Raw genomic sequence first — 27,114 nt, 5'->3', positions numbered from 1 at the left:
CCCAGGGCCAGGCTCCAAGGCCTTGCTGGGTGCTGAGCAGCACAGCACGCTGTGGCAGGAGTCGGCGGAGAGCTGCATTAACGATGACCCTCTAACAGCAGAACTGCCATATATACATGTCAGGGCTGACACTCGGACCCTGCTCAGCCTGGGAACGGCTACCCTCCATCGACCGGAGGTGGCCTGTCTCCCCCACATGCCGGTCACTCCAGGGTGAAGGTTTGACGGGGAGAAGCCATACCTCCCCTTAGTCCTTACTTGATTGGCCTCCCCAAAAGACTCCGGCCTGGCCAGCTTCCCCCCACCCTCCATCCACCTTCTATGTCCCAGAACCACCTCCATTCTGCACAGCACAGCGGCTTGGGCCTGCATGTGTGTGAAGGAGCTTACCCTATCCCCCAATTTCTCTTCCTGGACTCCTACAAATTCCTAGGGGCACACAGACCAGGATCTCACCATCTCCACTTGGGACAAGCCCGGTTCCAAAGTCCTGACGTTGTGCAAGCTATCTATCTACCCTGACCAGAAATCTGGACTCAGTGTGGCAAAGCCCTCCCTCTTCAGAGCACGGCCCAAGTCCCTATCTTATTATGTAGTTTCCTTTGAAGAAGTCCTCCCTCCTGAGACCTTCGTGGGCATGAGAATCAACAATCTGCCCCCGGCGCTTAACAGAACTGTGTGGTCCTATGGGTATCTTAAGAGATCTGTCTGAGGCCACCCCCAAGGGCTCTCCTGGGTCAAGTCCCCTGCTCTATTTGGCTGGGACCCTTCCTTTTCACATGTGGCTTCTGAAGTTGCTCACTAACTCAGAGAATAAGCCTCCCAGACAGTAGGTGGAGTAACACGCTCCCCAATAGGAGAGAACCACCAAGTTCTCAAAGGCTGCCAGCATAATGTGACAGTGGAATTGTATTGCTCTCTGATAATTTCACCTGTATTAGCCTTATCTCCACATCGAGCACTGAGCTTTTTCAAGGGGAAACACCAGACCTCTAAGTTCCAGGTGCTGGGGAACCCAGCATGCACTGAATATTTACATGTCTATAAGGAATAGGAAGGGACCTGCAAAGAACACTGACTGAAGCCCTCAGCCCTGCAGGACACCCCCAGACAGCTTGGAGAGAACCATCCTGAGCAATCCCCACCTCCACTTAGCAGAATTGTATAACCCAAGGTCATAGCCCCATGAGCCATTGAGAGACCTTGAAGACCACGTAGCCCAGAGGTGCATCCTGCAAAACATAAGTCACCCCAGGCCTGATTTCCACCGACCAAAGAAAAAGAAGAAAAACTAAACTCTGTAGTTAAATTTGTCCCTACAGTCATTCTTCATGGGCTGGAACAAATGCATACTGCTCAGGCGCAGGACACTAGACAAAGTGACCTTCAGGAGTCATTGCCAGGCTCCCTTTTCTTCTGTATCCCAGGTCAGGCTGACTTTTCTTACCAGAGCCCAGCCTCCAAGAATAGAATTTGGGGTATTGGTTTGTTACATCCAATTACAGCCGGAAGGACGCTTAGCTTACTGTGATGTTAGCCTAGCTCAGGTATCTGGGAAGAATACACAAGAGCCAACCAGGACAGACCCACGATTCAACCGTCAGCACAGATGAAGACAGTCAGCCCTCCCACGCTTGCCCTCAGCGTCCTGGTCACCCACTGCCCTTAGGAGGTGCAAGTCCTGAGGGATCGAGCTCCCACACTGATCCATTTAGAAAGGACAGGGAAGATGTTTTCAAAAATAAGTCCCTGAAATAAAATTAACCCCCCGCCAGGCAATCCCAACACACCCCCTCAAAGACTGGCATGCAAGAGGGCAAATGCCCCCTCATCCAGCTTCTCAGAATGAGAAGAGCAACAGCTCTTAACTCCGTCCCCTTTCTGCTCCACCAACCCCACAAATACAATTTCGTATAAAAAGAAAAATCATTAGAATTTCTGAGGAACAAAGCACTTAAACTCACATATTTGAACATTTAGAGGGGTGTGTGTCTCAGTGAAACAAACAAAACAAAACAAAAAGAGTCTTGGGAAAATGATGCCTTTACAAACAGCAATTAATTTGAAAAGAATACTCAAAATTCTCCCCCGTGCAGATATTTCTTTAGCAGCTGAGGGACAGAATAAAGCTAGCTCCAATTAAGGCATCTTTAATTTTCAAATAATAAAAGTAAAAAGAGGCTCCTTTTGCCAGCATCCTATGTCCTTCCCTACTCACATCTGTGCGCCATTCAGGAGAAAAGAATATAAAAACCCGCAGCTAAGCAGAGACTACAGACAGCGAGACAACTACTCCAAATGCCACATTTTGACACTGGTCAACAGCAGAGGGTTTTTCTTCACACATCTTCTCTCCATCTCTCCCCCGCGCACTGCCTCTGTCACATTCGCCCAGCAGAATGCCCTCCCTGAAGGTGTGCAATATCCAGAATTTCTCTTTCTTTGGTAAACAAAGCTGTGCCTATGAAGCATCCGGTTTCTCTTTGACCCATATCCAACTAAATCAGGCCGAAGTTCCACATATCATTTTCCCCTCCAACGATGAGTCTTTTCCCCTCAGAAGTTCCACACATTTACTAAAATAATTTGAGACTTCATCAGAAAGCCATTATGCCTGCAAACACTAAATTATTTAAGTGACTCCTTGTATATAAATATTTCATATCAGAAATTGATTTCCAAATGCAGCTCACAGGAAGAATGACCACACTAAGCAGTGTCCGAGTAGCTCTTGCTGTTCGAGAAGATGGGCAGCATTGTAATGCAACTGGAAAAACTGAATTCCACACGAGGTCATGCATGATTGCATGTACCATCTATGTAGAAGGAAAATTGCTGCCTCCAACTCCCTTCGTGTCAGAACTAGAAACATACCCAGTAGAATCTTCAGGGAGCAGAGCTAAATAAAAGGCTATGAAACAAATTTTTAGATTATGAAACTGGACACTTTTTTTAACTGTCATGTCCTGAAAGCACTGAATTTCAACTTTGGGTCACACTGGGTAAGATTTTAAGCACTCCAACCCTAAAAAAGACCTCTGGCCACTAGCTCTTATTCTGTGTCAAGAGGCAAAGAAAAAGAAAATTCTGTTTCTCAAACTTGTGAGAAAAAACAGGGCTGTGGTGTACCTCAAGCCTCCAAACACACACATGCACCCTCAGTGGTATGAACAGCAGTCACGTTGAAAGGGATGAACAAAGAACAGAGATGCACAATAAACATCATTAACCAGGGCTCCAGGCAGCACAGAATAAACCACCTCGAAACAAATGGGCACTGAGACCCCAACAAAAACTTTCCAGGCAGCCTTAGGAGTGTGACAGCCCAGGACCCCGGCCAGTAGCCCTGAAGTGTGGCAAAGAACGGAAAGTGGGCAGGGGGTCCTCACTGAGCCCCTCCCCTGCCCTCTCCAACAACATTGCTGCTCTTTCCTCCATCTCCTCCTTGGGTACCCAGGGAAGAAGGCATAAAAAGACCAAGTGGAGCTGAACCAAGTAAAAAAATGCCCACTTTTCACACCAAGCCAGCGGCACAGAATCGAGTCAATTAGCATACACATCTAACCCCCAATGTACTTATTCAGCAAAGCACCACCTTGCTGATAGAGACTTAGAATGAACACACACATAATAAAACTTCCTTTTACCAGAGCAATAGCTGAGAAGAAAAAATTATTACTCCTCAAGCCTTAGCAAAAGCTAAATCCTGTTTCTCTCCTTAGCTGCTGCATTCAGCTTGATGTAGCTAAATTAACAAAATGTTCCCTTGGCATTTAAATTCTCTTTTTCTTCCCTTTTTTCTCCTTGTAAGCAGGGGAGGGGGAGGTGATGCATAGTACGTCAAAAGACAAAGCAACTTCAAAACAAAATCAGTTATTTGTAAATAATCCTTGTGGGGATTTCCCCCCTCCCACCCCAAGAAAAACAGCCCTGCCAGTTGTAATAGAAAGCCAAGTAAAGATAAATCAATTAGCTTGCTAATTTCTCCCCTCTCATTTATTTAGCTCTGCACTGTATTTGTCGTAATTGACTACAATTATGTTAATTACTAACTCCAGTATAATTACTATATTTATTGTCATTGAGCACGCGATGTACCCACAGCAAAGCTGGCATTTGTCGGGCATCAAGAAAGCAAACTGTCGAGAGGTGATTCTCGGCAAACTGGCGGATGTGGCTTCAGCAAATGAAAGGGCAAAAGAGATTTCATGCAATGTTAGTCTGAAAGCACCGGTTCATTAAGGATATTAATTTTCTGATAACTACACATTTAAGCATGACACCCTAGCACAGTATCTACAGGATTTTGCAATTATTAATGCGTGACAGTTTCAAATGCTAAGTGAATCAATTAAACAGCAGCATTCACAATTTGAGAAGAGATAACTGCTTCATAACTACCTAAGACTACAATTTTCACACGACAAAAAAGAGCCATTGAGGCGCCTTCAAAACCTGACAGGTCAAGAAAGAAGTTTGAAACAAAAGCACCTTACAACCATCATCTCTCCTCTTTACTTGTCAGATCAACTTTGCTAGTGTCTCTCCAGAAACGGCATCACATGCCAGCTGCCACAAGGTGATTTTTCATGTCTTGTCAAAGAAATCTTTTATTCTATTTGCTCTGCATTAACATGTTACATTTATTGATCAAGGGCCTGTTCGGCAGCCACAGCAGGGCACTGAGCTCTCCATGCCTACGGGGCTTTGATGTCCCGGTGACATTCCAGCCCGAATAATGCACATACTAAATGGATTTAATGCAGAAATGTGTTTGGGCCTGACAGTTACATTAATAACAGCCCCTCACACTGATAAATATGCAATTGCTACTATTAAGAGTTACCCAATTATGGGGAAAATATTTCTCTACCTTAAAAATAAATCCATCAAGGAAAAAAAAGTTTTAACAATGGTGCATTTTCTTAAACCACTTCTCCAGCTGCAGAAAATGCACCCGTGTGGGGGTTAATACCCCCTTCTGCTGCCTCCCCCTTCAATTGTTTTTAATAAGTCTTGCTTTATCTCAAGAATGGTTTGGGTTTGTTTTTTTTTTAACCTCTTTTGTTGGTCTTCCCTGCTCTACCCGTCTCTTATTTCTTTAGAACCAGAGAAAAAGCAGACACCCAGAAGACTAAAAAATTGGGTTCTGTATAAACTCAGAAAGGAACTAAGGGGAGGTGGTGCAAAGGTGGGGGGCACGTAGCTGATCTCCATAATGATGGGTCTGGAGAAGGAGGTGTCTTTTTTTAATATAAACTCTAAATGAAACATGAACATGTGCGTATGTGTCTCTCCCTCATTTAAAACCCTAAGTGACCTTGTGCTGTGGCAGTGATGGGGGTGGGGATGCTGAGGGAAAAAGAAAGCAGCTGGGATAGAAGAGACCTTTTATTAAGACAAGTCTCGGCCAGGGAGAATTTGTACTTATTATATCCCTGCAATTAAACACAGACACCAGCAAAAAGCATAATCGCTCCCCTTTCATCATAAAGGAGCAGGGAACAGCTGAAATCACCAACTCTGCAGTCCCTGAGGAGACAGGAAGAAAGAGGCTTTTCAGATGGCGGGTGTGTGCATGAGAGTGAGTACACGTGCAAGTACAAACACACGGAGGGACACATACAGCCCCCGCCTCTCTTCCTTCCAGTCTCAAAACTCAAGCATACAGTCATCTGTCCTAGGGTTCCCCATCCCAAGGCTGGGACAGGGAGCAGTCTGGCCACAGCATTGCTGAGCCATTTCTCGCCATGACAGTGACCTTCACCTGAGCCATGCCTCACAGCCCAAGGGGAGACAGAGGATGGGTTCCCTGGGAACACCCCAGCTCCAAGTCAGCCTGGGTCTCACCAGGTCCTGCCAACCCGAACTTTCCAAATCAGGAAGGTTTTAGAAAAACAGGAGAGGGAAGGAAATGCAACAGAACCCGAAGGCCTCCAACTTGGGGCTGCAGGATCCACCGTGATCCTGCTACTAGTGATTTAAAAGAAAAAAACCCCACGCCCCCAAAGACATACAGGCTTGGAAATGGCCACCCGTCTTCTCGCACAAAGAAAGCAATGATTTCTACTTTGAGAAGCATTTTAGAGTAAAGCTAAAGTCAGACCACTGGGGCCATTTAATCCCATTTAACCATGGAGGGGTCGGGGGCAAATTTCTTCTCGTTTGGGCCTTGGTTGCTTCATCTGTAAAACATGGCTGATAGTCCCATTGTCAAAATGTTGTTGGGAGGCCTAAATGAAATAACACGTGTTAAGTGTTCTGCCCAGCCTTGGCACATAATACTTGTTCCATAATACTGGTTATTTATTACTAAGACAAACATGACCGATGTCACTTGTTTGATCATTTGCCCCTGGACTCCACTGGAAAGTAGAGCCAGTCACCGCTAGGTACTTATTTGCAAGGCTCCTGTGTCTTGAAGCTCAACAAGAGAACAAGAGAACTACTCTGCAAACTATCTGACAGGTCTGAGGTCTTCCTCAACAGAGTGCAGTTGGCATGGGGGAGGGAGAATTCTTTTCTGTCCAAGGTCGTCCTATGCCCTGCAAGACATTCAGCATCCTGGCCTCACCCACTAAACGCTAGTAGAGCCCCTACTCCCCTCACTGCAACAGAAGTTCCTGGTTGAGAACCTGGAGGGCCGGTGAATACGAAGTCTGAAAGGGTTAAGGTCACCAGTCTCTCCCCTCCACCCCCCAAATCACCAGCACTTCCAGCAGCCACCCTGATACCACAGAGGGCAGCATCACCCACAGGCTCAACCACGTCCTCAGGACAGAGAACAGGGCAGAGAGAGAAGGTGAAACAGTGAGGCCCAAGATTCTGGGGGAGGTGAAACTGGTGAAAAGGGAAATAGAAGGCATTACTAAAAAGTCTAGGAATTCCTTAACCTGGTGGGAAACACTGTGGGAAATACGGAGACCACGTTTTTGAAAGTACTTCCTAAATCGCACTGCAAGTTATGGGGGGATCGTCATCTATGAAAAGGCTGAACCTCACTACTATGGCACCTTACACAACTCCCTCTAATCACTCACCACTTCCCAGCCAGTCTTACCCACAGTGGTTCAATACCTCCCTTTTCTCAGGCCAAAAGGTGCAAATCCAGGAAAGTAGACCACTTGGGGGTGGGGGTGGGGGTGGGGGGAGGTTGCCATGTAAACCTCACCAAAGTGGCTGATGCCTGCTCCCTTAGCGATCTTCCCTCCCTCCCTCCAACTGTTTTTAGTGGTTCCACATTCATGGAGGTCACTCCAGAAAGCGTTGCAAGTACAAGAAATCAAAGTCTTGCTACGGAGACATGAACTATTACCTTCCAAGTCATTTTACACATCGTCTTTTGATGGTATGTCCTGTGTCAATAGCTGGGAACACTAGAATTGCCAATGATATTCTTGGAGCAAAAATACAAGATGCTTTTTACAGCACTGCCCAGCTTGGAGAGAATGTGGTTTCCAACATATGTAGACCCTTCCCTCCTTGGAATTTATCAATGCCCTGGAACTATTTTGAAAATTCACTAACAGTTTATCTTTCTAAGGCCTATGTTTCCTACCATTGTCTCTTCCTCTCAGCACTGACATGCGCTCCACTGCCCCCCCCACTCCAAATCAGCATGCTCCCCAAGTAAAACCACTGCATTTGAGCTTTGAAAACAAGGCCCCTGACTACAAAGACATGGTTTGATGAAGAAAGACCCAATGCCAACAGAGCATGCCCTTTGAGCTGTTCTGAGAGGTGGGGTGGGGTGGGGGAGGTTGCCATGTAAACCTCACCAAAGTGGCTGATGCCTGCTCCCTTAGCGATCTTCCCTCCCTCCCTCCAACTGTTTTTAGTGGTTCCACATTCATGGAGGTCACTCCAGAAAGCGTTGCAAGTACAAGAAATCAAAGTCTTGCTACGGAGACATGAACTATTACCTTCCAAGTCATTTTACACATCGTCTTTTGATGGTATGTCCTGTGTCAATAGCTGGGAACACTAGAATTGCCAATGATATTCTTGGAGCAAAAATACAAGATGCTTTTTACAGCACTGCCCAGCTTGGAGAGAATGTGGTTTCCAACATATGTAGACCCTTCCCTCCTTGGAATTTATCAATGCCCTGGAACTATTTTGAAAATTCACTAACAGTTTATCTTTCTAAGGCCTATGTTTCCTACCATTGTCTCTTCCTCTCAGCACTGACATGCGCTCCACTGCCCCCCCCACTCCAAATCAGCATGCTCCCCAAGTAAAACCACTGCATTTGAGCTTTGAAAACAAGGCCCCTGACTACAAAGACATGGTTTGATGAAGAAAGACCCAATGCCAACAGAGCATGCCCTTTGAGCTGTTCTGAGAGGTGGGGTGGGGTGGGGGGGGACTTTCTCTCTCACCCATTCCTACTGTCATATGAGCAAAGGTTATGCTCCTAGAGGGGTGACAAATATGTATGAGATGAGTGGGTTTAGCCTATGAAATGTCAGAGACAGTTGGAGAACTAAGGTATTTATATTGGTTAGTATGAGCTAGGTTATGCTGCATTAACAAATACCCTCAAGTCTTATAACACAGATTTATTTCTCATTTATAATCAATGTCCTACATGGATCAACATGAGTTTCTATTCATTTATGGTCAGAACCCAAAACCAATGTACATAACAGGTAGAGGCAGCTCTTGCCAAATTATGCACTGACTCTTAACATGGCTATCCATTGGTCACACTAAAGGGTGCAAAGATGTGCAAACATACCATGTGCTGAAGGAGAAGAAATTCTAACATTCTGTGAGGAACTCCAACATGACTACCAGAGAAATGGCCCCTGTGGAGGATCAAGCCTGGGCTTTTAGCCTCACAACCACCATGTTTAAGCTCTAACCATAGTCATGCTTATTGACGACCTCTTACCTATTGCAGGTAATTTGTTAGACACTTTACACAGTTACACACTTAACATTTCTCCAATTAGTTCAAAGCCAGTTTAACAACTGGTGAGTGACAGAAGCAGGATTTCAAGCCAGGGTGGTCGAACCACAAAGCCTCGGATCCTTTGAATCCCACTGTCCATTTTCCCAACTGAGCAGCAAGTTCACCAGCCCAGTTTTGTCTAGTAGTTCACCACAGACATAGAAATGCTGGTGTGTCTGCCCTAGAAGCTTTGATGGTGCACTACGTGTCTGCCTCACTGCCTGGGCGAGAGGACAAAGCCACCCTCTCTTTACTGGAGCTGCCCCAACTCCCCAGTTCTTCACTTTCATCCTGGCCAAAGCCAAGGAAGCAACGAGCAAGCTCCCCACTAAGAAATGTTCTCCTAAGCAATTCCCCCATCCAGTGCATTTGTCAGAGTGATGCTAAGTAAGACGCAACAGCAAATCATTTTTAAAACATAAGCTTCCTGTTGCCATAGATCAATTAAACCCTCTCAATTTTATTGCCAGATTGACACGGGTATATTTATCACTCTTTGTGTTCAGTGTTCAACAAGCTCAGCAGGCAACCCACTCAAACCACTCAGGTCCCTTGAGGGAGAGGAACGGGGTCACCAGGGAGAACTCCGCCCTTGCCCAATCAGGGGAGGAGGAACCCTAAAGCTGGAACAACTCGTTAACAAGCTCTTCGCCTTGAGCAGATCAAGGAACCAGCCCTGGTGAAAGCAGAGGATCTCTTTATTGATCAGCCAACAGAAAGTAAAATATGAAAACCTCAGAAACAAGCTGAAGGAAAAGCTTAGGACAATGGATATTCAAATATTCTTGGTAGCAGAAATTGGTATAACCTCTCCTGGGGGCAATGTGACATCTATATCACAGCCCTCTGAGAATTTTGTCTCTGGGAAAATGTCCCAAGCAACTCATCAGAGACCTATTCATCAATCAGTATTACAAGGATATTTATAACAGAGATATTTACCACAGTAAAAATCTGGGAACAACCTACGTGTCCAACACTAAGAAATAAATGATTAAAACCGTAATGCAGTATTTCTTGAGATGGAAAAAATACCTCCAAAACAAGGAAGCGCATCATTTTTTTTAATATTTGGCATTATGAAAGACAAAGAAATAAAATGTTAAAAATGGTGATTTCTGGGTTATAAAATTATCAGGAATTTGAGAGAAAGAGGGTTTTCTTCATACCTTTCAAAGTTTTCCAAGATTTCTATATTGATCGCTGTCGTTATAAGAAAAAATTATCTTCAAAAAAATAAAATCTATAATCTCATGCAGATGTAGACAGTGGACTCATGATCATTAATGCATTCAAGTTCAAAGGGCAACCCTACTCCTGTCAGCTGTTACCTAATTAGCTCCCTGAACCTTCTGTCACCATTTCAGGGGGGATGGCAGGACCCCACCCCTGGGAATCACATTCAGGAAGAATGAGATCTGGGCTGAAAGGGTAGAAGAGAAAAATATTTGAGTCTTTTAAAAGGAGCAAAAATGTTTTCGGACTTCTTATCTTGCTTCCCTTTCCAACTTCCAACCCAACAGGGCACACACTGGTTCCAGGGACTTTCATTCCCTGAGACAGAATCATAGAAACAGCACAGCCTGAATTTCCACGACCTTCTGCATGGAGAGGTAAGCAGTCTAGTATTAGACAACCCAACAGAAGGAGAGGAAGTCTCGTGATAGTTAATGCAGAGAGAAGACTGAAGTGTAATGGGAAGAAAAACATATACTCGGATAGCGACTTAGAACCCAAGTTCAGAGCGTATAAATCCATAACCACCCTGCCCTCCAGCACAAACAGGTGGCCCTGGGAGCAGCCGCAGAACCGTCACTTTCATGAATAAGGTTAATAATGATGGTACGTGGCTATGAATTAATCGTAAGACAACAGGGAGGGATGTTCCTAATGAGAGCGGTTGAATAAAGCCTGGTGCCTCCCTTTTAACATCTTGGCAAGAAGTCATACAAACCTGGCCACCTGAGAAATTCACATTTGTATATGCATGGAATATCTCTGCAGACTATACAAAAAATGGTGAATAACAGAAGTCAGCAGGGCAGAGGAGAACTGGGAGGCTAAAGGACATAAGTGCAAAGGAAACTTTTTCACTGTTGCATATTTGTTCCTTCTAAAGTCTGTGCCATGTATTAACTATTCAAAAAATGAATAAATGCAACTCAGCAGACAGAGCAGAGAGATGGTTAGAACAGGGGGCTGTGATGAATCTGAGTGTAGGGCAAACTGACTGGAACATATGTTCCCCCAGAATCCCATGGAAATGGTAAGGGGGAGCAGGGGGAAAACTTTCAACAGAATGTGGGACAGGAATTCACAATATTTCATTTGGATTCAATGATTCCTGTAGCCCGGTGGGCTTGGGTCATCTGTTACATATCCACTTAGTTGGAAGGTAACCTTATGATCTTCTTTCTCTTCCCTTCTCCCTATTCTCTCTCCCGTCCACCTTTTTTAGGAAGAAGAATCTAAAATGTCTTTAATTTTGCACCAGCTGAAGGCAAAGAGAGACCAGTGCCTCCATAAGCTCATAACTTCCTCTGACAGCCAAGAAAAACAGTACAGCCTCTCCTCACCCCACCACCATTAGGTAAATAAGATGGTCAAAGATGATCCAATCCCAAATATAACCATATCAAGTTAGGATTGTTTTTATCCATTCTGGTCTATAATTCCCTCCAGTTTAACCAAGTCCGAGTGGAAACCCTTCCCGAACCTTAGACCTCACCCCTCCCTTACTCACCCCTGCCCCAACCCAGCCAGAACCCACTTTGCAGATCACACACTAACCACAACACCACCAGACAGGTTACTGACCAGATGTGATAGTTCCTCAAATTCAACCCTATGGAAATTTCTCTCCTCTAAAAAAACGAAAATAAAAACCATAAAAATAAAAAACTCCTCTCCCTCTGAGTCCACTTTACTGGCCCTCCTCTCACTAAACTTTCCCACCTCCAGGACCCGTCATTTCCTCTAATAAATCCTTAAAGATCCAGCCCCTCAGGGCCAAGTGCCCCTTCTCACCACCAACTCCACTCACCACACATACCCCTCCCAGGGTCCAGCCCCTTCTCTGTCAAAGCAAGGCAGGGCCCCTGAGTGTGACAAAGACAGCTCTGTTTCCTCAGACCTGACAGCCCAGTCCCATGACCTGTACCCACTGACATACTCCCCTGTGGGGCCCAGTTGCCTCAAACCCACATCCGGGCTCCCACCACCAAGGCGGCCGCAGCCTGAGCCCCTGGAAGCCAGTCACAGAGGAAGAACTCCTTCCAATGCCCCGGCAAAGGCACCCTTTGCCTGAGTCCATGCTGGGAAGCTATTTAAGGAGTGCACACGTGTCTAAGGCATGGTCCCGCCCAGGCTGTGTTCTCAGCCCTCCCTTTGGGCACTGGGACCAAAAACCATCCTTACTTCCTTTGGAGCCAGCGTTTGTTTGTTTGGCACCCTCTCATCACTATGTATTACTCTGCAACATTTCAGTTTCCCCATCTCCCCAGAAGCATACAACCCCGTTGCGAGTGAGGAAGAGAACGCACACAGTAACCACTCTCTTTCTACATAAGCCTCTGGATGTCCCTTCCCTGGAGACAATGCATCTCAGACTGGCCCTGTGTCACTTGAGCACCCAAGAAGCTCTGCTGGCTTAATTTAAATGTAAACTCCCCTCTACCCACTGGTGCCTTAATGCCCTGAGTTTTGTTCATCTTCTCTCAAATTCTTAATTCCCAAGTGTCCTGCTTCAGAAGTTGAGAGAAAAAGACTGCAAAGCACACAAGTTGGAAAGGGCCTAAGCCCTGGGGTGGGATTTGGGCTCATTTCTCCTTTCACGCCAAGACCCCTGTTTCTGTTCAGCTGTCAAGAGGGCACTTAATGGAAAAGCTCTGCATGGGACCAGCTTGCTAGGAGGAAAAACCACCACCCTGACCCCTGCTCATTGATCCCACTGATACCTGCTTTCCAACTTCCCTTCCCCAAGCCCCCGAACCAGTGACAATTCATAACCTTTCAGGAAGAAATGAAATAACGGTCTGCATCCTCCACTGGAATAATATAGAAAAATCACACTTACCTTTTGCCAAGATTGGAACAGTTGTTAAAGTTTCCCTCCCACCCATCCCATGCCAATAGTGTTTGAATTACTTTGAAATATCATCTGGGAGACATCATCACCACAAATATTTAAGGTTCCAATTCATAAAAAGGCAAAGAAAGAAAATACATACAAACACACACCCTACTATGATTTGGCCCATCTTTGGGAAATGGGGTTATCCAGAAAAGTATTCCTACAAGTCTCAAAAACACTCTTGCTGATTCCATCTCATTCCTTCCCCAACAGTATTCTAACTTGTTTGCATGAGTATTAGTGAGAAAGGAAAGAACAAAGTGAAACGCCTAGGAACTCACATGAGATGGGTGACGCTCATGCTCACTGGTTCTTCAGTGGCACAATGTGCTACCAAAGAATCATTGGAAGCAGAGTCTGACCTCCGAGTGTGGGTCCATATGTCTCAGATCCGGGCACCCTATGCAGAGCTAGAACGTGTGGCTTTTCCCTTCCGGCCATTACCAGGGCTACCGAGCCCCCCAGGCCTGGTCTGTGTCTTGCGAAGGCTACATACCTCAGAAGGTTAAAGCTCAGATCCAGCCTCTTTGCGAAATGGCCACAGTCCCTGCCGAGGTGCTCTGGAATTTCTCTGCAGTCCTGGCCTATGTAGGACACCTGGAAATTAAATAGAACAGAAACAATGTGGCAAAAGGAAATCATCCAGCTGCTCACAACCCTGAGTCATTGATCCGATGATTGCTTCCGCAACTTTAAACACACGCTCCACACACAAAAAAAGGCCACATTTGTGGCTGTTTTCCTGATCAAATCAGCTTTGGGGGCTTCAGGGACTCTGCCAACAGCTCCCCTTTCCTGGTATACTTTGCACGATGGAGACTAATCCCAGCAGAATGGAAATTGGACTAAAATTGGCCGGATTCATGTGTCCAAAAAGAAACCCAACGTCAGAGCACGGTGATATAATCGCAGCAATCAGTCTCTCGCTCAGGGGCCTTTCCAACAGCTGCCCCTCTGGCTCTCGCTCTCCTTCCCCTCCCTTGTCCCTCACCCAAATACCCTGTTATTCACATTATCTCATAAAAGACACAGCAGATGCACTTACCAGCGTTCAACCTGCAGGGTGCTGAACAAATAGAGTTGGACAAGAAAACCTCCCCAAACGGCCAATCCCATCCTGTTACCACTGTGTATTAAATGTCCGCCAGACTCTGAACAAAGCTAATTCAAAGGTGACAGGGCAACAACAAATGACCGGAGTTTCCAAGTCTCCCTCCACCGGGGAGCCCTTTGCAGTCAGCACCTCTCTGCTTGCAGAGTTGTTCCCTTAGCCATTCTTTTACTCCTGTTATTATTAACCTAGTGTGTGCCCAGATCTTAAGAGGCTGAACTGAAAGTTGATCCCAAAACTTCTGACTGGGACTAGGCCAGAGGGCTTTCTTGCTGCTCCAACCACTCAGTTTTTAACCCATTTTTACAGAGAGCACCCTGTGGGCAGGATTAACAACTCATCCCAAAACAAACTCGTGGGTCAGAGATGGCCAGTGGATCACAACACATGATACTTCCCGGAAGGACCCTTCCCTGAACTGCCAGGTAGTAAGTCAGGTCCATCACTTGGCTACAGCCTGGATCCTTCCTCCCTACAAATCCACCATCTTCTACGCATACAAAGATGTCTTGGATTGAATGGGAGATCATGAGTGGGTTATGATTACTAATGGGGAACAAGAACATGGTGGCCATCTCAGATATTGGGTTGAACCATGTGAATTACTAATATTCAATCATTTTAGAACTACAAAAGCAGCACTTTCGTATGGCTCAACCTAGTACAAAGCACACTTCATCCTTGCACCCTCAATGTTTCATCTCTCAACCCTCTGCTATCCAATGGGGACAAACTGCTCATAATACAATATCCTGTATTCACTGTCCTTCCGTAACTTCATTCCTGATGGAGACAAAGTGGAGAGAAGAGACAGAAAAATAGCTGATTCCACTAAAACAATTATGACTGGGGGAGATACAGGCCAAAAAACAAAGGACTCTAAGTTCGATCTAGCAAGCTCCCACCTTCCTACATGGGACTCCCTTTCTTCAGAACTCCTTATGTATTATATTGAGTTCAGCTTCCAAGCCAAGATGGAAATCAGACACCAAGGAGAGACTGCAGATATAAAGCTCAATTTAGGGCCTTCCATTTCCCTCAGGATGTCCACCCAACCTGCAGCTTGTTCTGTATTCTAAGTTCACATTGACCACCGCCCCCGACCCATGGCGCTCACCACAAAACCCATCCCTCTCACCCTGGCAAGCACCACCCTCTTGCACCATCATCATTCAAGACCCCTCTGATATATATGGCAGAGAAGCTGAGCTTTAGATGTAGAAACTGAGCTCTTTCCTCACAGACTCACCAAGGACTAAATCTAGCAGGGACCTAGTTTGCCCAAACCCTTCATGTTTTATACAAGGAAACCAAGACTCCAGAGGCCTGTCCATTGTAATACAGCTTCTTAGTGATAGAGCCCAGACCAAGTCCTACACCAGGAATGAGGACTTCCAACTTGGGGGCTGTGAGTTCTTACAACGCCGTATGTGGATTTTCTTGATCAAGAAATGCCAATGGCACATCTATCATATGTTTTAGCTTCAAATTGAGTCTTCCAAACTGAAAGGTTGAGAACTATCTCATGACACCATGTTGAAGGCCCCAGGAGACTGTCAGACACTGAGAAAAGGGGATATTTGCTCCCCTCTTCCTCCTGTAGGATTCCCCTTTAGAGGAAACAGCAACACTAAGGAGAGTTATCACCACAAAGCATTCAGATCGTTCGCAAACATGTCCGACAAGACTTTCATCAGCTTGTTTTATTACATGGTCGTAACATCACAACATCCCAAGAAAACTAAATAAAGCACAACATATTCCCATTCAACAGAGACAAAGACCAAGTCTTCACATTTTAGTAGGAAAATCAACTTGATAAGCCATCTGCATACTTGGACCATCCCCTTGGTAAAATGGAAGCTTTTTAGAGATGTGAGTTAAACCAAGCACATAGAAGGGTTCACATTGGCTGGGACAGGCTTTAAAGTGGCAAGAAGCCAATGCCAGGCACTTCAACCAACACTCATAAGAGGAGACACTTGTTTAAAAAGTGCTCCTCAGCATAAGACATTACCTGTCAGGATGTCAGGAAGCTTCCGAAAGCACATGACCCCCTAATGTGAGCGACAAGGCCAGAAAAGCCAGAACAAAAATAGTCAGCTTCTTCAGCAAACAAGAAAAGGGATGTAGAAATTCATCTTAAACGGCACAAAAGAGCACATCCAAAATAAGAAGTTATTGCATTTAGTCAATTATCTTGACTTAGACTGAACTGAGGAACCACGTTTCATACTTTTAACTTGCCTACTTATATCATCTGTACCCCAAGACTTCCACCCTATGTGGAATGATAGCCGAAAGTAACACCATTATCAGGGAAATTAAAACATATCAACTTAAAGACCCCTACAGAGAGGAACACCAGAGAAAAAAAGAAGAATGTCTTGGAGGGATCCCCACACATACATACACCCAGCCCCTCTAAGGGATTGCAGAAAATTACCAAACTGCGAACACTGAGGGTTTCTCTTTGCAGTTGAGACATGTAGGCTCCCAGGACATTTTTGAGGATGGTGCATTTGTCAGTAGTAAGACAGAGATTATTTTATGATACCTCCCCCCAGCCAGGCGTGAGGGATTCTTGATTTTAAATTTGCAGTATTGGAAGCTCTGTCAGAGTAGAAACAGCCCTGGGCACTAGTTCAAGTCCTTGTGCTGCTACTTACGGGCTGTATCACCCTGGATGGGCCACAATCTTGCGGAGTCTGTTTCCCCATATGTAAACTAGTCAGACACTAACCACCTCCAAAGGTGTTAAGAATAATGTAACAACTAACAAATATTAAATGCCTATCTCCTCTGTTATCTATTCGATCCTCATGAAACAGCCCCATGAGTCATACGAGTATATTATCCTCACTTTACTTATATTACAGGAATGAGATAAGATAACTTTAAAGTACACAGCACTGTCCTCAGCACCTAGTGGCCACTTGGTAAACAGTTATTGAATCAGACCAATATCACTGTGGAAAGGATTTGTTATTCTGATGTCTCTTGGGCACAAAATTTCAGTGCCCAAATTCCAAGTTTGCATTTGTGTCTACAACTGCATTGATGCCACTATTTTAATTGTCACAAGCTAGTGGAAAAAGATTGAGAACTTTATGCTGAATATAAATGATGCATTCGAGCCAAGAAAAGGCCAAATGAAGTCAGATCCATGTTGAATGAAAGATTTTATAAAGAAAAGTTTGGTGTTGTCAGCCCATGGAACACCTAAAAAGCAGGGCAACGGCCGTCAGTCAACAGTGGGGTCAAAGCAGTGTTTCAGCAAAACGTCATAATCCATCTCATTAAATCATTTTAACTTTATTGGGGTGGTGGTGGTTTTTTATTCTCAGTACTTAAATTATCCCTTTATTTGGGGTTTTTAGGTCTCTAAATATGAACTTAGAAAAAGATATATCTGGTTTTACATTTGTATATTTAAGCAATGTTGTGAGAAAAACAATATTAACGCTATGGGCTCATGGGAAGTTCCCCCACCCCTTACCCCTTAAGGATCTACTAAAATTTGGGAAGTACCACGTGACACATTCAAGGTGCTACCTCTTATAGTGACCATCATTAGAAATTGCAAGGCACAGAAAGCTAAAAAGACCCTAATCCCAGGGCTGCCACTCATTAGGGTCTTTAGGAGGTTTTAGGACATGGGGCACTAACACCCCCAGAGACATTTTCTCAGCCTGCCTTCTCAACTCCTCCCCCTGGCAGCTCCATCTGTTTAAAACAGTCCCAAGTGTTCAAAAATGCCTCACCCACAGGTCACTGATTGCCATTGGGCTGTGTGGGGTGGGATAAAAGCAGGAGGTATAGGGAAAATCAAGTTTGGGAAGTCAGGGGAGAGAAATGGAGGCACAGGAAAGTTCTCAGTCCCATGTGAAGTCCGCCATGAAGCTGAAAGAAGCTGTACCCAGAGAATGCTGGCTCTGAAATGCAGAGACTTAGGATCTGAGGGAAAGGAGACCCTTCTGGGGCAGAGGCCCTGTCCTCCAGCCTTTCCCTCCAGGCAGCCAGCCATGTTAACTCCCAGGAGCCCCTTTTCCCTGCCAGCTAAATAAGACCCATCATTTTTAATCTCTCCCCCAGGCTGGTACCTCCCTGGCCTGCTCACTTCTGAACCGTGAGAAGGGGAGAACATTCCCTCTAGCCTAAAGTAATTTCAAAATCTAATTGTGCCTGACACCACCTGCCTTAGGCAATGCAAGGGGAGAGCTTCAAAACCTTAGAACTAGTTCTCTAGGGTGCAGAAGGAAGGGCAGGAAGTAGGAGGGCTGGCTTCATCAGAGGTTAAAAGAGCAACCTGGCTCTTCCAGCAGGTAAAAGGCACCCGGTCCCAGGGTGGTTGAGTCCATCCCTCCAGCAATGACTAGAAACACCGAGGCTTCTCTACAAGGCTGAAAGCAAGGGAAGCTGATTTCTATCACCCAGGGTTGAAACTGGAGTGTTGACATTTCCCACAGACAACTATTCAAGAAATCAGGTGCTGAAACATAACTGGAGCGCTACAGCCTTCTACCTGCCCTGGATAAGGGGTCTATGGTTAGCAGCCAGAGCTTGTCTGCAGTGGAGTCCCTCAACCTAGAGCCTGCTGGGACGCAGCATGATTTCACTATCTTTGGTGGGACCCAGGCACTTTTGCCTTCCTGGGCTCCTTCCTCCCTTAGGAAAGACAGGCACACCTAGGAGATACAGCGAATTCGATTCCAGACCACCACAATAAAGCAAGTATTGCAATAAAGCCAGTCAGAATCTTTTTGCTGGTGAAGGGTCTTGCCTTCAGTTACTAAAATACGCAACATCTGTGAAGCTCAATAAAGCAAAAAGCAAGAAAAAAAGGTATACCTGTATTTTACAACTACACTGGTATAAAGACAAAGATATTAAAACGTTTTCTATGACTAGAGTTCTTTTCTTCTGATTATGAAAGAACCTAAAACTTTTTTTGTGGGGCCGGAAAAGTGCAGTGGGTTTTGGGCACTGACCACTCTGCCTGATGAAGTCCACGCCGCTGGCCCTGGTCAGTGACACCAGGAGCAGAGGGAGATGGAGGGAACCAGGGCGACCTTGCCCTCCCCCCACAGCTAAGGGGTGTGCCAGGCCCCAAACGGGTCTGTTCTCCCCTAACTAGGCAGGCCTGTGCACCGGCCAGACTCCCCACCTGCTGACCTGAGGTGGAGCTGGGAGCCCGGTTTAACCTCGGGGCGGGGCGGCCCTCGCCCCAGCCCTCCCTCCCCAGGCCGACTGTGCCCCAGCGGGGGCGGGGCTGGCCTGGAGGACTTACTTGAGTTCCACTGACCGCGAGCCCGGCCATGGTGAAGGGGCGGACGCTGGGCTCCGAGTGCAGAGCACAGAACAGAGAACGTGACGGCGCCAAGCAGCGCGGGTCCGGAGCTTTAGTTCCGCACTCGGAGATCAGCTGACCCGGCGGAAGCCCGAGGCGCGGGCTGGAGTCCGGACCTGCGCTCCGCTGTGCGCGGGCCGACCACGCCAGGACGGGCCCTCGCGCAGGTGAGCCTCGTCTACCCCACCGCGCGCCACAACAGGTGGCCCGCAGCGCCCCGCCGGGAGGGCCTGAGCGCTGGCTTTCTCCGTGCTTCCCGGGCCTCCCGGGACCTATCGCGCATGAGGCGGTCAGGGAAATAAGAATAGCGTCCCCTAAAGCCCCATGCCCAGAGCGCTACTGTGTTAGTCGGGACAGACTGGGGATAAGGGGGCCTGCCCATCAGAGGCGCCCCGTCTGAGCGTTGGCGAAAGAGGGGTTAAAGAGCCATTCCTTTCCAATATTTCACAATCCGGATTACATAACTGTCTTCAACTGCAGGGAGGAGGGGCCTCTTGCCCGGAACTCCCCTCCCCAACTTTTGAGGGGAAGGGGGAAGTGAAGAGGTTGAACGGACACCTGGTGGGGTGGGGTTTCCATTTCTGGAGAAGGAGGCGGGAATTGAAATGCTGGCTCAGGTAGCAGCACGCGCTGTAAACACACACACACACACACACACACACACACACACACACACACCCCCACCCCATTCCCCCACCCCACCAGGTGTCCGTTCAACCTCTTCCCGTTGACAGTAATAAACCCCGGGAAGAGAATCGAATGATCTGCCCAAATTTCAGGCTTCTCTTCTTCTCTCCCTGTTCAGAGAAAAGGTACTGGTGAAGCTCAAAGTCATCCATGAGGTCAGACCACACACGCATACACACCTTCCGCTCATCTGGAAGTGAGGGCTGGCCATTTCCTGCCTCCTGTCTGGATGAAATTCGGCCCAGCGGGCAGGTAACCGGAAGCTCATGCCTGTCCTCAATGGAAAGGATCCAGATCTTCTCTATGCCTATTTTTGCCTTTACACCCCATTCCCAGGATGCACAAAGCTACTACCAGATACCAATTCTTGGTCATGTTATCACCTATTGCCTATTGCAGCTAACAGCCAGCCCAACCAGTTATGGCCTCTCCACCCTGCTCCCTTCATACTCATGGGTACAGGCACCATTCAAAGAGAGAACGGAAAACTGAGTTCTGACTTGCCAGACTCCAGGTCTCACTGCATTGCAGGTACCTCAACCCAGTAGACCTATTTGTAATTACAGCTCCCCACCTCTGTCCAGGGGGTGTCCACAGGGCTTTTCATTGTTCTTTGTGTCTAAACAGCACTTAGAAACTCCTGGTTGTGAAGCTGAGGATGATAATTATGGTCATGGTTAAGCATTGTGTGGCGCTCATCGTTGTCTCAGGGCTGGTGCCAACACATTGTGTAATGTGAGCCCTTATTGTCAGCATTTGGATGAGTGGTGTTGACCTCTGAGGGTTGACCCGACTGCCCCTCTCTCTGCTGGGAGGAGTGGACACAACACAGTGGAGCTATAAGAACATAGCTGTAAGAATATTTGGCTGTGTTTGCTTTGGGAAGTTCCAGGAAACGCTGTAACAAAAGGTCTTGCAGGCCAAAAAAGAAAGCTTGCCCTCCAGAGATAAGGGGGATCAAAGGGAATCTTTTGAGGCCTACTGCCCCACAGACCAGCTCCTCACGCTCCTTCCTCCTTCTCTGCTGGATGTACCTTCTCTGGTCCATTGTCCACTTTTGTCTGCCTTTCCTGCCTAAAAAGGAGGAAGTGGGCCTCGTCTCTGACTGTCATGATAATGTGCCCTCCCCAAGCACCTTTCACCTTGGCCTTCCTAGAAAGGCTTTGACCAGCACGAGAGGACATGTGGAAACAGACTTAAACCTATTCAAAGATGAAACTGGAAACCCCCCTCCCAGGAGGAGGGTGCTGGCGGTCATCTCACCCATGCCCCTGCCTCCACACGTGGCTGTCTTCTGAGTACACTGTTCTGCAGACTCGACCTGCCAATAACACCAGTGGGCAGGCATCTTCTCCACCTTTCCAGACCCCCTCACTACTGTTCCCTCCTCTGCATAGCCCCAGGGTGATCATTCTAAAAGCCCTATTTGATCCTACCTAAAGTCTTTCAATGGCCTCTGATCGACTAATAATACTCATAGAGTCCAAAATCTCTAGTATGTCCCTCAAGATCTTTTTAATCCCATCAACCCTTACTTCTGCCTCTTCTACTTCTCACATCCTCTACTTGGCTTTTCAGTTGTTAGTTTTGCCTAGAATGACTCATCCTACTCTTGTCTCCACTAGGTGAACACGTCGGGAAGGCCAGTTGACGGTAGGGGAGTGATCATTAGCGAAATCACAAAAAATAAAGTTCAGGATAGCTCATATTAAGGTCGGCTTTAGTGTTTGAAACGTAAGCTGATGCCAACAAGGAGCTATTGAAAGTTCTTGAGCAGGGTAGAAATTTGCTGAAGGTAGTGGGGGAGGGATCCTCTAGAAGCAGACTGGATTAACCTTTCCTTACTCCCCTCAGGTTTTAGAAGTAAGTCTTCAGAACATAACAGAAGACGGAGAAGGAGAAGGAGGAGGGGGGAAAAGAGGAGAAGGAGAGGCAGGAAAGGCAGAAAGGGAAAAGAAGTCTATATCTCTGAACCAAGGAAGATTGGAAGAGGGAGGCTGAGACACCCTTCTACCTCATCCCCTTCTTGAACAAAAAGGAAAATTAAGTAGAAATAGCAAAGGTAACACTCTGCAGGTAATGTGGCCCTTCCTTGGGAAGGAGAGAAAGCAAAAGAATACTGAGGTAGTGCTGGCCCAGGAGGTGGACAGCTGATTCCTTCGAAATACAAGAAATTTACAAAAGTGAACAGAGGAGATAAGTCTTGTCGGGGCTTCTTCCTGAACACGCCTCTTTCTGCCCCTGCCCCAGGAGCCCTGAGGGAAGGGGAAGGCTCATGCAATCATCTAAGTTCTTCCTCAGTCCCCTCACCCCATTGCATGAGCAATGGAAAGTGAGCTGCCTGCTCCCCTTGCCGCACTCCATTTTATTCCCCAGCCCTTCTGCCCCAGCCTCCAAGGACCAGGCTCTGTGCTAGGCACTGGGGGTATGCATTGACTAAGACCCTTCGGGAAAGATCTGTGCTCCGACATTTACAGTATTACTAAGTGGGCTATGTTAACAAGAAGCACTGTAATCGTGACCCTATTTTCTGAACCCAAAATTGAGACATGTCACCTAATTTGTACAGTGCACTCATGAGGACCACAGCACAGAAAGTTCAAATCAGACTTGGACTGGAAATCCTGCACCTATAAATTCTGGAACTCTTAACATGTGCATGTGGAGAGTGAGAAGGCTCAACACATACAACTGGACATTTCCTGATCACCCTTGATGAAGAGGGCAATATTTTATTTCTACTGTCATCTTTGTTATTATTATTATTCTTCTTTGGCAGCAGAGGCCCTTTCCCCTCAAGTCCTTCCTCCATCACATTCCTGGGGACAAAAAGGAAGATCCTGTTTATTTCTAATCAAGGGAGTTGATTCTGGGGTCGGCCAGAATCAGCAAAACAGGAACTGATTCCTTAAATCTTCCAACCCTATGCCTCAGCAGCTGAGAGGACAAGGCCAGTTAACAAAGTTTTATCAGCATTCCTACCTGTCCTTCGCCGAATTTCTATTCAGCCTGGCCTCATTTCTCCCAGGCCTAGCCCCTGGGCAGATTAAAATGGTTGCTGTAATTAATCATGCCCCAGCCCCTAGTTCAGACTCACCACATTCAGATTTCAATTAAAAAAAAAAAAACTGCTGGATGTCTGCATACAAAATGCTCTTTGTTGCTGAGGCAGCCTTCTTTCAGCCTAAAGAAGGGAGTTTAGGAAGTGTAGGAAAGAGGAAAGGTTTCCAGGCCCTCTCTGCAGTATTTGCACAGAAGTGACGGATGGAGGATGGTCTGTGCTCCAAAACACCTCTCTGATCAAACCAGAACGAATCAAAATTTTAAAAATGTATGTTAAATGCAATCATAATGCCTGCTATGAGTTAGTCATTGCACAAATGTTAGTTTATTGTTATGATTTACTATTCTAGTAATGATTATTTACTAGTATAGTAATTATTATTGCTATTAGTATTAATTCTCAGTGCTTCCAATTTCTCTTCTCTTTTGATCTTAAAAGATTTCCTTGTTGTTGCTTCTATTAACATGCAAACATTAACAGGGAGTGGGGAAGGGAGTAGGTTTGGGGCGGTGAGTGGAAAAGGGGCTTCTGCTTTTCACTCCATTTCTTCTGTGATTTTTGCAACATGCATCCTACTACTTTTGTAATTAAAAAGGGAGGAGATTGGGATGGAAGGGGCAGGAAAAGAGAATGTAAAGTTGAAACAGCCATCTGCTAATCTCTTAATTAGCATTATTTCCACAGATCCTGAAAACGTCAGTGAGAAACAAATCTTATTCCCCAATTTGCCTGGAACTTGCCCAATACTCCAAGTCCTTAGCTGGGTTCAGACGGAAGTCATCTCTGTCTTGGGGAGAGGGGCTCATATTGGACTTTCAAGAGGCAAAGGGAACATTGACCAGAAGAATCTGCTCAAATGTATATTGTCCAGTGGGAGCAAGGGGAACAGTGTCTAAGACCCAGGTACCCTTCCGGAATCCCAACTTGGCATAGAGAGGAAACTCCCCCCACCTCAATTAACATATATGGAAATGAGATTCTCAGTCAGTAGGTAGTACCCTATCGCCTGTGTTTTTCTCAAGTGCCCCCTGTAATGTGGATTTGTGACCATCCAAATGCACTGCTTTAGAAATCATCTACTCCAACTACTGACAGGAGAGTGGAAGGGACTGGCCCAGTGTCACCTAGCAAATGAGCATTTGACCCAAGGCCAGAAGTCTGATCTGAAAAAAATAAAACAGGACTCCTCCTATGTCCCAGTAAGAGCAAAGTGAAGAGACTGGGCAGCGGCACCAGAAAGATGCCACTTCACATCTAATCGCTTCTTGTCACGTTGTAACCATTTTCCTCATATGGAGCCCCACGCTGATGGATCAGAAATAACATTTTCAAAGTTATATCTGCAAGGAAATGGCTATTAATGTTCTTCCTCTCCTTTTAGAGCGCTGAGGAATACATATTAATTTTCTCTCTACTTATATTGCCTATTTGCAAATTGTATTCACTACCCAGCTCCAATTTGTCCTACCCCTGAAGAGATTATGATGAATAAATGTGTTCCTGGAAATAAAATAAAATAAAAAATTTGTCACTGAGATTTATTTTTATAATTATTTACAGGAATTATTTTAGAATTTATGGGGGGCAATAATAATAACGCACACACGAGGGTTCTGGCATGATTTACCAATATTAATTCAGAGTCTCTTCCCACTTCTCCGAAAGGAACTCCAGCTCTCTCTGTAGCTCTGAGCCAGGGGCAAAGCCAGTGTCAGCTGCACCGGGCACCACCGGTGCCAGAAGGCTGAGGGTCAGATGAAGTGCTCGTCAAGCCTTATAGTGCCCAGTGCCCTGGCCTAGGAGTCCTGGGTTCAAGACCTAGCTTTGCTACTAACTAGCTGGGTGCCCTTGGATAAATCCTTTCATTCCTAATATCCTCAGTTTCCTTAAATGTAAACTCACTGAGCTAAACAACTATTTGTACTAAAATGAAAATACAAGGAAGTATGGACATCTCCCCCAAATAAGGAGAGAGAATGGAGTCATTAGTAAGTATTTCTTGAGCAACTACTGTGTTTCAGGCACTGAGAGCACAATAAGGAAAAAGACATATACAGTCCTGACTCCCATGAGGCTTACATTCTGGTGGGAGGACACAGGTAACAAGTAGGTAAATAATACAATTTCAAGTATGTGAGATATATGATTTCAGATAGTACTGACACATGCTATGAAGACAAAAGCAGACAATGTGGGGCAGTGGATAATTTAGGTACAGTGTCCAAGGTCTCTGCCAGCCCTTCAGGGCCTTTCTTCTGTGAAATCCTTGATGAACAGAGCATGGTCTAGACTTCAGCCCCACTCACAAGGCTTTTGTGATGCACAAACTGCATAGCCTCAAACAGCTATGGAGTGTTCTGGGAGGCTTCTCTACGGGGTGAAATAATTGCTCTGAAGGTTGAATAATAAGATGGAGTCAGCCATGAGAAGACTTGTGAGAAAGGTTTTCCAGGCTGAGGGAACAGCAATTTTGCTTATGCCTGAGTCGTTAACTTGAACTCAAGTGCTTTCAAGGGCCCAGTATCACCCCAGTGAGAACGATGAGTATCCCAGGTACAGCTGCACCAGGCCTTGGATTGCTCTAGCTCCAAAGCACAGGCCGGCTAAGCCTTTGAGATGCAGCAGCTAAACACAGAGACATTTATGGGCACTCACAAGTTCTAGGGTGAACATCGAGGGGAAAAATGTTCCAAGCAGCTAGAACAGCAAGTGCAAAGGCTCTAAGGCAGGAAGGTGTCTGGCAGGTTTGGAAAACAGCAAGGATGTCAGAGCATCTGGAATGGAGTAAGCAAGGAGGAGAGTAATAGCAAACGACATCATGGGGTAGGGTGTGGGACAGGGATGGGGGCACATCACCTAAGGCCTGATAGACTGAGGTTAGGACTTGTGCTTGTACCCCAAGTGACTTGAGAAACCTTGAGCAGAAGGCCCACATTTTGTAAGGATTGGTCTGGCTGCTGTGTTGAAAATGGACCACGGACAGGGAAGGGCAGAAGCAGGGAGACCAGAGAGCAAACTATCACAGAAAACCTGGAGACAGTGAACAGTGCATATATATATATATATATATCTTGAAGATGGCATCAACAGAATTTTCTGATGGATTTGACATGGAGAATATGAGAAACACAGGAATAAAGGGTAACTCCAAGATTTTGACCTAAGCAATTGGAAGGATGGCGTTGTCGTACTGAAATGGATGAGAAAATTAGGGGATGGGGGGTCAGGGAATCACTTTTGGACCGTAAAAGTTTGAGGTTAGTTTGAGACATACCAGTGGAAATGTCAAGGAGGAAGTTGGATGCAAGGAAACAGATCTGGACTCGAGTTAGAAATGTACAAGTCCTCAACTTTCAGATGGCATTTAAAGGCACAAGACAGGATGAAAAGCATCTGAAAATTGGGTCTTAGTGCACTAACACAGTTAGAGATACAGGAGAGTGGAAGAAACCACAGGGAAACTAAGAATGGGCAGCTGGAGAGGTAAGGAAGAACAAAAATGAAGTGAGGCCCTGGAAGCCAAGAGAAGAAACTGATCCAAAAAGTTGAGTTTCCAACGTAATGACTAATTCAGCCAAGGATAATCAGGGGGGTGTTGAAAGCACTGGGTGAAGATGATTGGATAAAGATGGGGTACGTACGTACAATGGAATATTACTCGGCCATAAGAAAAGATGAAATAGTGCCATTTGTGACAACATGGATGGACCTTGAGATTATCATGCTAAACGAAATAAGTCAAACAGAAAAAGTCGAGGACTATATGACTTCACTCATATGTGGGATATAAAACTGAAAGCAACAAATTAACAAG

The 27,114-nt window shown here is 46.0% G+C and overlaps 1 protein-coding gene and 1 long non-coding RNA gene across 5 annotated transcripts in view; one reads left to right on the top strand and one right to left on the bottom strand.

Moving 5' to 3' along the window:
• LRMDA (leucine rich melanocyte differentiation associated) overlaps positions 1-19,619 on the bottom strand; it is a 1,023,793-nt gene extending 1,004,174 nt beyond the window's left edge. The window contains exons 1-2 of the mRNA XM_019745989.2: positions 19,490-19,619; positions 13,585-13,685 (exon numbers count right to left, since the gene is read on the bottom strand). Of these exons, the coding sequence (XP_019601548.1) occupies positions 13,585-13,685; positions 19,490-19,519 (131 nt within the window). The 5' untranslated portion in view covers positions 19,520-19,619. The remainder of the gene's footprint in view (positions 1-13,584; positions 13,686-19,489) is intronic.
• Positions 19,578-24,835, top strand: LOC141572945 (uncharacterized). 4 transcript variants are annotated; one of them, XR_012498531.1, is made up of 3 exons: positions 19,578-19,716; positions 20,355-20,488; positions 22,091-24,835. It is a non-coding gene; the product is annotated as an uncharacterized LOC141572945 (long non-coding RNA). The 4 variants fall into 4 exon arrangements; XR_012498530.1 differs by having other exon boundaries at positions 20,636-24,835; XR_012498529.1 differs by having other exon boundaries at positions 20,355-20,767.
• The last annotated feature ends 2,279 nt before the right edge of the window (positions 24,836-27,114 follow it).

Source organism: Rhinolophus sinicus, linkage group LG07 (genome assembly GCF_036562045.2).
Source record: "Rhinolophus sinicus isolate RSC01 linkage group LG07, ASM3656204v1, whole genome shotgun sequence".
Taxonomy (NCBI): domain Eukaryota; kingdom Metazoa; phylum Chordata; class Mammalia; order Chiroptera; family Rhinolophidae; genus Rhinolophus; species Rhinolophus sinicus.
This window is presented reverse-complemented; position numbering and strand designations above follow the sequence as displayed.